At 44.1% G+C, this 13691-nt stretch overlaps 1 protein-coding gene across 7 annotated transcripts in view; it reads right to left on the reverse strand.

Moving 5' to 3' along the window:
* Positions 1-13691, reverse strand: part of FN1 (fibronectin 1) — a 52928-nt gene that overhangs the window by 26443 nt on the left and 12794 nt on the right. For all 7 annotated transcript variants that reach the window (XM_064660362.1, XM_064660365.1, XM_064660363.1 and 4 more), the window contains exons 11-20: positions 12806-12934; positions 11068-11211; positions 9176-9297; positions 7776-7953; positions 7480-7656; positions 5752-5880; positions 5545-5634; positions 4811-5005; positions 3196-3468; positions 105-371 (exon numbers count right to left, since the gene is read on the reverse strand). In XM_064660362.1, coding sequence (XP_064516432.1) covers positions 105-371; positions 3196-3468; positions 4811-5005; positions 5545-5634; positions 5752-5880; positions 7480-7656; positions 7776-7953; positions 9176-9297; positions 11068-11211; positions 12806-12934 — 1704 coding nt within the window. The remainder of the gene's footprint in view (positions 1-104; positions 372-3195; positions 3469-4810; positions 5006-5544; positions 5635-5751; positions 5881-7479; positions 7657-7775; positions 7954-9175; positions 9298-11067; positions 11212-12805; positions 12935-13691) is intronic.

Raw genomic sequence — 13691 nt, forward strand, 5'->3', positions numbered from 1 at the left:
GGAATGCTACTTCAAAAGGCTGCTTCTGTAAACCAATTCACAAGAGCTGCTTTGAGCACAAGTTTTGAAGAAGGGCCATGGCATTACGTGCGTGTGTCACTCACAAGTTGTGAAGACTCCAGTCGCTCTCTCGCTTTGCAGGTCATCTTTAACTGCCACGAGGTACACGGTGTACTCGGTGCCAGGTTGCAGGTTCCTCAGGAGGTACTTGCCGGCAGAGGGTCCCACGTTGTAGGTCCTTGGCTGCCCTCCCCTCGTGGGACCGGCCGTCAGCCGGTACCCCGTGATCACCGCCCGGGGCCGGGTCCACAGCACCAACACCGAGTGCTCCGTGGTGTTCAGGAACCTCAGGTTGGTGGGGGCATCAAGCTCTGGGGAAGGAAAAGAGGAACATCCCTCAGCTTTCCAGCTGAATCTCTACTTCACCCCCACTTCCAAAGCACGTCCATTCCCACGCACAAACCACGGGTGTACAAGGAGGTTGGTGAGCCTGTGTTTGTGACTCACTGTGTGAGGGCAATAGGAGGGAACAGAGAAGGTGGGGACCATGGGAGAGCTGGAAATGGAAGTGAAAGAACTCTATCCATGCCTCAATGCCAGCCAGTAACTCAGTTGGCCAGGCAGACCTGAGCATTCTGGGCTGCACTCATTTGGGTCACTGCCATCCATGGTGTCCCATGGGGAAGGCAGGCTGAGGAAAGACAGATGAACCCAAGCACACTCAGGAATTTCAGTAGTTTCTCATGAATGCTGAGCATTTTTTAAAAAATCAGCTCAGTTTAGACTTGTCAGCATAAGCACAGAAACCTAACTTTAGCCCTTTTCCATGAAAAAGATTTATTCTTTTAAATCCTTGCCCAGTCCTGTTGAAATCCCTTCCCAAAATAAACCACCCCTACTTTGTCATTTGAATGTCAAAATAAGTAATAGTCAGCAACTTCTTGCAGAAAACCAGTTCCTAGATCTACACAAAAACAACCACCCCGTGGAACTGACCAAACAACAATTCCAAGCATGCTCATCTCTCCCATGGGACTCAGGGAACAGCTCTTACCAGGCTTCCTCCCCTTTTTATCACTGCCCCCGGGAAGCTGCTGAAGCTGGTAACCCCCAGAACTATGTACACAAGAGGCTGATGCAGCAGAGCTCCATCAGCACCACTCTGGAGCCCAGTGACTGGCAGATGTCACTACCTTTGGCTGTGACAAGATGAGGCTCAGAAGGGAAAAACACCCAAGTAATTTGCCCCCACAGCAGGCAGGGTAGCACTGGCTGCAGCAAGGGATTTATGGTGTCCACATGGCAAGTTTTTCCACCTTTTCTACATTCCAATCATATGCTGAAATTAAGAGCAGTGAGAAGAGGTTTCATCAATGCTCTTTTTTGATGGCAAATGCTTTTTTTCTCTTCCAGAAGAGATAACATTTTGGGGATAGAAATTAATGTTTTAATCACTCTCTCAGTGGAGAGCAGTTTTTGTCCTTTTCGTTTTCTCCCCAGTTGTTTTCTCCAGGGAGGGCAAAGGAAGAGAGGACTTTTTTCTTCCACTATTTGAAAAAACAAGGGAAATAGTTCTGAAAGAACAAGATGAGTGTGATACTCCTTAGGCCCATCTCTAGGTACTTAGATCTGTGCTAAGTCTCATCTATCAAGGATTGTATCTTCCCCCAATGTGCAGCCTAAAGCCAGTTCCTTTCTGGACAGTTTAATTTGCCAGCTCTATCAGGCTTTTATCACTTCCTCTCCCCATAGTAAGGGAAAATGAGGAAGATTAAAAAGCCACACACACTCCGAGTTTATTTGTAGACTTTTTTAAACAGAAGGCCAAAAAGAGAATCACATTTACACCGTGGGAAGAGACTTTTGCTGCAGGGTTTTCCTTGGGAACCCTGAATGATTTCTGTTTCCCAGGACTTTCGATTACAGGATGCAATTTATGTGAATACTTTCTGAACTGTGGTTTAGGCAAAGCCGTTAAGCGGATGATCACAGCCTATGGAAAATGATCCCAGACATTTGTAACTAGCCCTGTGCTGTCTGAATTAAATGTCTCTCAGGTACACCTCTGTGTGGACTTTCAGAGGGGCTCTACATATAGCCAAGGCTCCTCAAAACAGCCACAAAAAAATTACAGATCCAACTGGGAACTGAGCCCTTCTTGTTCTAAACGCTTCCAAGGGAGTTCAGATTCTTAACTCACATCCTTGCTTCTGAAAGCCTTGCTTGAAAGAGGAGGGAGAGTGTTCACACCATCTGTGTTACACTGAGATTAGATACCTATGTCAAAGGACAAACATAAGGATCCCTTTCTCCTTGCATAGCCAAGGGAAAGGCACTATTCATGGCTCATAACTTAATGGATATAAGAAAGGATACTTTTCAAAGAGCATGGCTATATTCACAGATTATCCCATTTCCTTCCCTTCCCTCTCATCCTTGTAAGAGTCAGGCTAGGTCTGCCAAACTTTCTCTCATTTACTGAAAAGTCTCAGAACAGCAGCACATGTACATAGCTGAATTTTGGTTCTTTGAATAAAGCAATCCAGTCAAAGAACACCATAAACACTGAGTCACCCTTCTATTGCCCAATAAATAAGATCTGTTCAAATGAACCATGGCCCAGGTTTTGTCTGATCAGCTCCTTTTGGATCACAAGGAGCCCAAACCCAGACTAAACTTTCCCTTCCATCTGAAAATCTCCATCTTCCTTGCCTGTGCAGGCAGAAGTGCTACTGCTGAGAGTGGAGTCAGATAGGTACATAGCTGTCAGAAGGGAGATAGGGATTTTCAGAGCAATCTCAGCAAGGCTCCTCAGTCATGCTGAAATCTGCCCTAAGGTATCCCCACACAGAAAAAAATAAAATTATAAAAATCACAGGCTGTGATCTATGCTGTAAAAGAACTGCAGGGCCCATCAATTCTCAGTCAGTAATAAAAAAGTTGAATTCCAGCCATACGAAATTGTTTTAAAGCGCCATGAGAGTTAAACTCCATTGGAAAGCCCTGGAGGAGGATAAATCTGCTGAAGAGATCATTGTTAGACTGACTGAATTCCCAGCCCTGTCATCCTACTTTCTGGGATACCTCCTGGGCTATAACTGTTGCACTTCAAGTGCTCTGTTTATACATTTCTCTAAGCGACAGACAAATACGCACTTCAAAAGGCTGGTAAAAGCACAAAGGAAAGACACTTACTGGTGGTTTGCTGCCCAGTCAAAGGTTTGCTCTCCCTGCCCTGGCTCACAGCAAAGATCTTAAAGAGGTAAGTGGTTCCTGGGAGCAGGTCAATGACTTCAGCAAAAGAGCTCCTGGTGATGGGCAGTCTCTGGCCGTGCTGGCCGGGCCGGTTGACAGGGATCACCTCCACTCGGTAGCCGGACACTTGGCTCTGCGGGGGGGTCCACATGATGGTGATCTTGATGTCAGAAACCTCCACAAACTGCAGATCTCTGGGTGAAGGAACTTCACCTGAAAAAAGAGGGATAGAACAGTGTCATAGGGAGTCAGTCCTCAGCCATTAGCAGAAGAAGCTACAGGTTTCCATGGAAGGCAGAAAAGTTAATTTTGATTGAACAATGGCTAGCCAAAGAATATTTACCAAACTGAGAAGACGTGGTAACCTTACTGTAAACATGTCTACACACATTCCCAGACAATATTCAAGCTGATGACAATTCCAAAGGTCACTACTTAGTTGTATTTTATGCCTTCATTCACAGAATGTACCACGCTGTGACAGAAAGAGGAGTGAAAGACCAGAAGTAATATGCTACAGAACTTCAAGTATGTGCAGAACCAAAGCTTGAGGGGAAAAAAAAATACTGCAGGGACTGGAAACAGTTACCTCCTTTTCAAATTAAAAGAGAGGGTTTTCAAAACCCACAGCATTTTCTGAGTGTCTATAATTAACTTAAAATCCATCTTTTATAATTTAACAAATACAGGGGCTGATCTGGCCTTACTGTAGTCAAAGACAAAATGCAGTTCCCTCTGTGCTGGTCCCCAGTACTGCACCCTTGAATTCCTATGTTTAGATTAAGTTTCTTCAGATTAGGACTGATACTGCTCTAAGGTTAACCAATGCACATTTGTGGAAGACACAGATGCCAAACCATAAAATCATTGAGCTGAGTTCATTCCTGGTAAATTCCCATTTGAAAACAAATGCTTCCAACTTGCAGGACCATCAAATTCCACTGCTTACCACATCAGATCCCATTCTTTCACTATTCTTGCTTTTGGTTTGGCTATTCAGTCCAACTGGATACTTAGAGAACCCCAAAACCACTACTTTTTGAAATAGTGGGTGCCTGCAGTTGAGATTGTATGGTGTTGTTTTGGCACATCACTCACTGCTGAGGAATCTCCCATCCCCACTCACTGCAATGGAAAATAATGGATAGGACGGAAAGGAGAAGGATAAGTCAGGTGAATTATTAGAATTTGTGTTGTGGTGTCCCAGTACATAACCTTGAATATCTGCAGACCAAGTACTGAGGCAAAATGATACCCCAGGCTCTTCGGATGATCTCTTGGCAGAATTCCCCCTAAGATAACTTGGGAAACTGATCTCTTTTCTGCAGACAATGCAAGACCTGCCTGCAGTCTAATCCCTAGGAATTACAACCCTACTGATGCACAGTGGGGGCCTGTGTCAATAAGGAGTATGGATTTACTATAAAACTTCAATACCAGTGGAATTTACAATTAAAAAACACAATGAGGACAAACACATAACTGAGTTCACTTAAGCATTCATTTAGCTGCTAAGAGAAAACTCAGTGACTGATCTCCAGAACACAGGCATTACCTGTGCGTGGGACACCTGTGGTTTCCTGCTGGATGAAGATGGGAGTGCTCTCCTGGTTTTCCTCCACGGCATAGATGCTGATGTTGTACTGAACTCCCGGCATCAGGTCACTGAGCGTCACAGAGGTTGCAGTGTCGGGCAGGTTGAGCTCTGTGCTGCTGCCTTCCACAGAGGGGGTGTAGATAATTCTGTAGCCTAAAGCAAGAGAAATTGTAGTCCTCAGCACAGTCAGTAAGCCAGCACAAAGAGTGCTGGAAATGAGGGCTAAGCTGACCTCCCTACTGAGGTTTGATAAAAACAGTCCTCAACTTCAGCAGGACCTGTGGCTTGTCCATGCTCACGTCCCATCTACAGACCACACACTCATAACACCTTCCAAAGCATAATCTGACCTGGGTTAGAATATTTCTGAGGTTTAACATGTCAGTTTGGGTCTGTACAGTTCTCATGCTTCCTATGGGATCTGGATGACAGATACAGATAGAAGGTCATGGGGTTTGCTTTTATTTAACACAAGTCCAGAAGGAATTATGTTGCATCCAGCCTCCTGAATTGCTTGATTCAGACACTGAAACCCAGCAAATGCTGAACTGCCCATGTGCTTTCCAGCTGGTCTCAGATTGGGCAGAATTCTGCACTAGCCCTTTGTCCCAGAGTTATACTTCAGTTTCTTTTCTACCTACATTTCAGATTCTACCAATAACGCCAAACAGGTGCACTCCAGTGGGACCAACCTGTGATGGGAGCCTGTGGTCTGCTCCAGCTGATGACAATTGATGTGTCATCCACACTTTCCACTGTGTGATCGGGAGGTGCATCGGGAGCTGTTTAAGGGAATAAACAGAGGAGAACAGCAAGTGTGAGGATAAGAGATAATGAAACATCATTGAGTAAACAGGGAAAACAGCTTTCAAAGTGCAGCAACATCCACCCACACATACCTGTAGTCTGTGAAGTAGACAGGATCAGATTCTGCTCTCCTTCTTCAGAGATCTGATAGACATTAACAATGTACTTGCGACCAGGAAGCAAGTCAGGGATGTTGACAGAAGTGGCTGTGCTTGGAAGATCTAAGGAAGGCAGGAAAGAAAAATTTGCCTTAGCAATTCCATCTTCTTGCTTTCTCTCCAAATGAAATAATTGAGACCTCTGTTCTAATCTGGGCTGAATCACAGTCTTCCTGCAATAAAACAGCAGTTGTTCTGCACTGTGTCTTTGGTTCACCTCAGAAAAGCTGTGTGGAGAGTTGGGACAAGTCTCCTTACTCAGCAAGCAGCCACCACCTAGGACAGCAAGGCTTGATGTGTGACATGGCAGGGCCACTGGAGCAGCAGCCCCCTGCACACTGCTGGCACACAGCCATCTCAGCTGAGTACTCACTTCATACCCTGCCTGGTGTATTTTCAGTACAGAAATGTATGGAAAAACTTTCACATGAATAGGTTATGTGGAAAGACTGACTCATGAGCAAAGAAGAATGATATTATGAGGGCTGGTGAACTTCTCTCCCCGCTCCCTTCTCCCAGATGTCCACCTACGTGCCAGATGTAAAAATTCCCCATGAAGCAGCTCCTCACTGGCCAGACTGAAGCCAAGCATCTTAAGGGAAACTGGGAATTGCCTTTCAATTTGCCTGTAAACCTCTGTCTGTAGACAGATGAGCTCAGGAGCTGCTTCACAGCACAGCTCAGCTGTCTGGGTAGACAAGAAAGGTGGTGACAGTGCTGGCAGTCCCCATGTGAGCCAATTCTGCTCAGGAGTCCAAGCCTGAGGCTTCAGGGGAGCAACAGTCCAGGGAGAATTTTTAGGTCAGGGGATTACTGTTCTTTTTCTCACGTTGCTCTTCTGTCTCACTCATATCCCAATACCCATTATAACCTCAAATCCTTGTGAGATATTGCTATTGCCATTGTTAAGACAGGAAAGTAGGAAAAAAGTTAAGATGAAATTACATGTGTTGACATAGGCTGCACAGTAGATATTGGAAAAAGGATTTCAATTCCTAGATCTGAGTCCAGTGACTTTAACCACCTTCCCAGCTCAGCTACACTGTCACATTATCAAAGATGAGGAAGATCAATCCAAAGAAAACAACTGATAGAGCAGACTGGAACAGACATCCATGAGACAACAAGCAGCCAAGAGGAGGCATTTGGGAAAGATTTCTCTGACCATTCTGGTGGAAGGACAAAGGTATGGCAAAGGAAATTATCTAGGAGGCAGGTTCAGAAAACAGATTTGGTTCTCTTCTTATCTGCACTGCTGCTCACTTCAGGATGCTTTGGGAGCCAGTAACTCTACATGATTTCAAAATGAAAAAAACCTGGACAAATTCATGGAGCTGAAAAGAATAAATATATCTACCCACAGGTATTGCAAATCCACCTCTCCTGGCTCAGAGAGTTTTCCTTTGCAGGATCCTGGGACAGTATTCTGAGAGGGCTTTGCTCTATACTTGCCTTGTTCTCCTACAGCCATTGATGGAGAGAGGACAATGAACTGAGTGAGTTTTTAATCTGAGCTGGTGCTACCACTCCTGTATCCTAATGGAATCATTTGAAAGACAGCGAGATGCTCACTGTTTACACCAGCTGTACTGACTGTCACAAACCAGGCATGTGATGCACTGTTAGCAATGCTTTGGTCTGGCAGACTCAAGAGTGTCTCACCAAGATACTGCGGCTCATCGCCCTCCTCGCTCAGCTCGTACTCCACACGGAACCCAGAAACTGTGTCAGAAGCAGAAACCCAGGAGACAACAAAGCTGTTGGCTGTGATTTCAGTGACAGACTCTGAAGTAGCAACCACAGGAGGAAGAAGAGTTGTCTCTCCTGAAACAGTGTTGCCTGCAAGAGAGAAGAGAGGTTTAATTAACCATCGCTACTTTTGTGTTAATGGGATGCACAAAGCAAGGACTTGGGGGAAGGAGATCGGGTTTTTCTGGATGGCCCCCAGTTCAACTCACTTGTCACTGCTGTGGTGCTGGTTGTGGTAAAATCGAAGCGAGTGACTTCTTTGTGGCCGTACTGCTGAACACTGATGAGCTGTCCTTCATATATCACACCGGGCTTCAGGCCTGAGATGGTGTAGGAGTTCTGGTAGCCAGGGATGGTGGCTTCCTTCCACTGCCTTCCAGAGTTTTTCTGCAAAAAAAGGGACACTGAAATAGTGAGAGACTCCCTAGCTGGCAAGCAGGGGAATCTAGTGACCTAATGTGCTGCACGGTTCCCAACCACTGTAATATCTAAACACAGGTATGACTTGAATGGCCTTAATGCACAGACAGAACCAAGTGAAAACAAGATGAGAAAAGTATCCCAGGAAGCAGGACTAATGGCATTTTGGGAGGTTAGGTATTACAGTGGTAAACTTAAAAACAACCTAGCTTTGAACTTTTTCCTTTAAAAAGAGCATTTTTTGTAATATATATAAAGTTAACTCATTTCTTTATCAAAGTGCAGTAAGGGGTGAAGGAATGGCTGGAAAATATATATTTGAAGGCTGTTCACAATAACACTCTAAGCCACCATCTGAAAACAATATACAGAAAAGTTCTTCCCTTCTACCCTGTATTTGAACTCTATGGGAAGCCCTAAAATAATGCTCCATCCTCTGAGGTTTGTGTGCTTTAAAGTCCATTTCTTTCAGGCCTTCATCCAAGATACACTGAAGTCAGTAAAGAGACTTGAGTGCCTTGAATGGCTTTGGATCAGGGCCTTTATTGTTCTCTTAATAACAGGCAGCATGGAGGTACTGATGTTCTTAATCATTAAGTGGTCTTTTGTGAAGCTGCACTCAGGGGACCTGTAACACAACTCATCTACATTGGTTAAAGTGAATCATTCCTCAGATAGGAATGAAACACCCAGCAATGGTTAACCAGCTTTGGCTTACACTTTACAGAAGATGGGAGATGACTGTTTATTTAATCCTACACTAGCTGTTTATGTCTTCATATCCTACTCATCTTTACCTCCTCATTAATAGGATAAAATGTATTCCAGCTGTCTCTGGATATGCACATTACTAAAACAGTGTTTCTTAGGATGAAGAAGCTTCCACAAGGATTTACATTCCTTAAGGTGAGGAAGAATATAAACTTGTCTGCTTGCTGTTCTAGTGCTTTGTTTAATAAGATACTTAATGAACACAGTGACCAGTAAAATTTGGGCAGGAAAACATTAAATGTTTATACAGCACTGGCTGTCTTTGATACTCCAGAGTAGCTGTTGACCTTGACAGGGTAAGGACACAGAATTAGCAAATCAAGTTTGCTGGAATTGTGTCAGCACTATTTTCAGACACCAGAAAAAAAGCCAAATACAGTATTTTTGATCAACAAATGATGACAAATGCGGCACTCACCGGTCTCCAGCGCAAGATGTACTTGGTGATGTGAGATCGTTCAGGAGCATTCCACTGGATGGGGTGGGAATTTGGCTGATTTGCACTCTCTGTGATGATCACCTGAACGGGCCCAGTTGAACCTGAAAGGAAGAATTGCAGTTTTTAACATACTGGGGATGTTTTTCTTCTGCCTTTGTTGTGGAGTCATGAAAAAGCAAGGAAGTTGCATGGCTCACATAGTATTGCTATCCATGGGAAATGTGTTACATTACCATTGTATCCCTAATGCTTCACTGCTCCTTAGAAAAATGAGGAATTAGAATATATTTGGGGGGGAGTTTAACATGCCCTGTTTGACTTAATTTCCTGTGAGTTATGAATGAAATAGAAAATAAGGGGTCCAGTATAGAAAAAGTCTGCAAAGCAAAGTCACATTGTTCAAAGAGAGGGAGGGAACTGCTTTTATCAGTTAATATCTTCTGCAATGGGAGCAGGGAAGCTGATGAGAAATGTCTGCCAAACCCAAATCTAATCTTGCAGCATGGTTAGGGAAAATTCCTGATCTGACCTTGAATACAACCTGAAAAAGTAGATTTCTTTATCAGTTGATTTGAACCACTAATTTTGTGACTCTGTGGAGCACTCCACAGATAGTGAGGCTTGTCTTCTGCACAAAAATCCCACCAGAAGGGTTGGTGGTAGTCTTGAGACAAGTCAGGCCCAGGAACTCATGAAAATACAAGTTCAGCACTGCTCTAATGCTTAAGACTATTTTAGCTAGACCAGGCTCAGGCATATTTTCTCCACAAAGCTCTCCAGTGGAGAAGGAAAGGTTTAATGATCCCATGGTTCTCCTTTCAGTCCCTCCCAGCCCTGCTGGGGAGGTTTCACTGAACACTCAGCAGCACTGTCCTCACATTAGTTCTCAGAAAATCCCAGCAAAGAAATCCCTGGAATCTGCAGAAAAGTGTTTTAGCCATTAAATACCTTCACCCTCCCCTCATTCCCAACATTTCTAATAATAATTTATTTGGACAACCACGTAACATACATAACTGCTCCATATTTAACAGGACTTCTGGGCAAACAAACCTGTGCCCACAGGCAGAAAATTTCAAAGCTCACCTAACCCCAAGACTACACTCAGAAACATTAGATTTGGGTTATTTACACATTTTCAGTCCCTCTTGTGTCTAAAGCAGCCCAAAGTCCTGGTCTCCAGGCTGGAGGCATGCATATTTCACATAGCTTAGGCAGATGTTTGTTTAAGCACTCTGACAGAAGTCAATGAAGCTCAGTAAGCCTTAATATTTCATCTTATTCAGAGGAAGACAGTGGCAGTTGCAACCTTAAACAGGAAAGTAGAGAGGTTCCCCTTATCATGTTCTGTTCAGGGAACTGAAGCTGAACAACCAACAAACAGGCATTGCCCATACCTATGAAGAGTTCCTGGAACTGCCTGGACAAACAAGAGTTCAAATATTTAGTTTCTTTGGGGAACTGATCAGGTAAAATATTTCATTCTGTGATGGATTCTGCTTCTGTAGTGAGTGGCAGTGGAAGGACTACACATGTATGATTTTTAAGCAATACCAACTGAAGATCACACATGTGATCACACATGTGATATCACTAAATACCAAGAGGCAACATAAACCCAAGATGCTGTGTGAACCAACAGCGATTCTCTAACGTAATCCTGGTTTCAGGAATAGCTGCAAACAGCCTGGCTCTCTCTTTATAATCATGACATCTGCTTGTGTCTGCCAGGGGGTGGGGGGAAATTGGCTCTCTTTGAAAAGGAAACCAAAAGGCATAATGTACAGAAACCTGAAGAGGTGAGGGGTGCCAAGTTTGCCTTCCTCACGTCTCACTGAGCAGAAAGGTTCATCATCTGTGGGGTTCCTTACCTGGGTAGGTCTGCAGAGGCTGGCAGTGCCATTCCCCAATCCCACGCCCATAGCAGTAGCACTGGTATCTGACCCCATGGACATACTTCTCCCAGGAATCTCCAATTTGGTAGAAGGTCCGGGTTTCTGAATCCTGGCACTGGTCTAAAGGCACAAAAGAGACAGTTATCCCTTCATGTTGCAGAAACTACAGTGAAAAATCCATGCTGAACACAGAAGAGTAAGTGACAAGAGACCTGTATACAAAGAAATGCAACACCAATGTTTATTTGCAGATATAGTGACGTAAAGAGAAAGTAGCCACAGAAACTAAACCTCAAATTAAGGTTCTTGATATATCACTGCATGTATTCAGTTAGAGCTTAGGCAGCTAATTCAGCTGTGATGCATGTGTTAAGATACTGTTAATTCCAGGCTGTCCCCCTGGCAAGCTTCCCAGGCAAGTCAATAGGGTGTTCCTTCAAGAAAGGATTTTATCTTCTGTGGATCCCAATTCTGCTCTGGTCAGGCAAGTTCATTTCTCATCCAAAGCTAAACCATCCTGCTCTCAAGGAGATCAATGGCAAAATTCCTCCTGGCTTCAGCAGAATTTAGTTTTACTTTAGAAGTCCTGTGAACTTTCAGCGGAATCTTTCCAGATTTATCATTGTATAAACCAAAGGAGGACAGATCAGATCCCAAAATCAGCTTAACTAGTGTAAATACAACACAGTATCAGCACTGCAGTACACTTTCTAGTCTGACAACTGCCTGTGTTCCTGGCCCAATGGAAATTTTCAGTGAAAACTAGCATTATGCCTGCTTGGATAAACAGGAGCCTTATTTAGAGAGCCAACAAAATTAAAATTTTGATTGTACCTTTATGGATGGCTGAACTTTCCCCTCCCTTTCTTTCAAACTAGTAATTTTCAGGAGCTTTACAATCCACATTCCTTCAGTAAACATGGACAGGTATTACTGTAAATAAAGCAGAACTTCACCACTAGTAATTTCTAATAGATTTTCTTGGCAATACTTTGAAGGTCTCTCAGATTTAGTAATTGCAAACCAAACTACCAGGTCTTATCTTCCAATCAAGGAAGGGGGGGGAGGCAGAAGAGATGAAATCTCATTCCTGCAGAGAACCAGGATGGTTTTGGAAACCTCCAGAGCACTGTTAACACATGTTCTCATCTTGAGCTTTCTCTCTCTGCCAGAACAAAGGGCAGCCAAAAAACTCAATTCAGTCCAAGGTAAGTTAATATACACTGGTGTTCCTTCCTCAGTTCGCCGAGAAAACTCCTAAAGATTTTAGGATAAAGGAAAGAAAACTGATCCTATCATCAGTGCCCAGCTGCAAGTTGTTTTATCAGTGTTCAGTCTCAGAGCCCTGTCAGCTAAGATGACAGCTTAGGTACCAGAATTCAGCCAAATCACCACAGCCAGGGACTAAACCTGCCTCACTACCACAAGTTGCTACATTTTAAGACGCATGTTGCCACACTCTATTACTACTGCATCAGTAACTTCTTCTGTGGCATGTGTGATAACCCAGTCTTACCTCCTTAAAATTCCAAATGCCCTTCCCACTTATCCTCCAGCAAATCCAATATTAATTCTGGTTTTTTTGCAGTTGTGGAATTCAAGACAAAGTGGGCAAAGACTGGGCCCAAATTCACACACCAGTTTCACCATCCCACAACCAGATTCTACACAGCCACAGAGCGTGTTTGACAAGTGGGAAGAGCTGGTGACTTACCAACAGGGTCACACTTCCATCTGCCCCGGCCCTGGCCAAAGCACGTGCAGTTCAGCATGTGCCCCTCATCGTGACGCTTGTGGAAGGTCTGGTTCACATCGTAGGTGATGCCGTCCACGATGCACTGGTCTGGGGGACAGACAGCAGAGTTTGTCAGCAATAGCTCTAAGTGTTAGGACAGAATCCTGCTGCTTGGCAGATGGTTCCCTCTGCTTGATCAGTGCACAGAGACTGACCATGACAAGCTCCACTCAAGCAAAAGGCAGCCCTCCTGAAATCTGTGACCATCACAGGTCAGTGCTGCACCCACACCACTGCTCCTGAGTTCAGTTATCGGCAGTGTGCAAACAAGCAACACCTGCAGAAAAGAGGTCTGTAGGATGCAATCTGAAGTACTCCAACCACAGAATTGCCTTGTTCTTTTTCACAGATTCCACGTGTGAAAGACGATCTAAGCCAGCACACTGACTCTCCAGCTACCTCCTCTGGGGAAGGTCTCGACTGAAACACCTCAGTGAGTACTGTCTCAAATCATTGGAACTACACAAGGAGAACAAGTCTTCTTCCAATTCATGAAGATAGCATGAAGAAGTACAAACATTCTCACGATGTTATTCTCTTGGGTATCTCTGCTCCACTTTGTAGGAATCTGAAGGCAGGAGCAGATCTATTACACACACAAGATGCTACTGGTGCCTATTACTCTGCTCTTCTTTCAAAATCCAGTAACCAGACTCCCTGCTTAAGTACAATGGTATCAATCTATGAGGTTCAATGTCAATCTAGGATCTGGCCCAGAATTCCTAACTCCAGTCTAATCACAGCAGGAGCAGAAAGTCAAAATAAACATGAAAACCACCCCAGAAGTATGTTGTTTTGTTAACAG

Source organism: Pseudopipra pipra, chromosome 7 (assembly GCF_036250125.1).
Source record: "Pseudopipra pipra isolate bDixPip1 chromosome 7, bDixPip1.hap1, whole genome shotgun sequence".
NCBI classification, from domain to species: domain Eukaryota; kingdom Metazoa; phylum Chordata; class Aves; order Passeriformes; family Pipridae; genus Pseudopipra; species Pseudopipra pipra.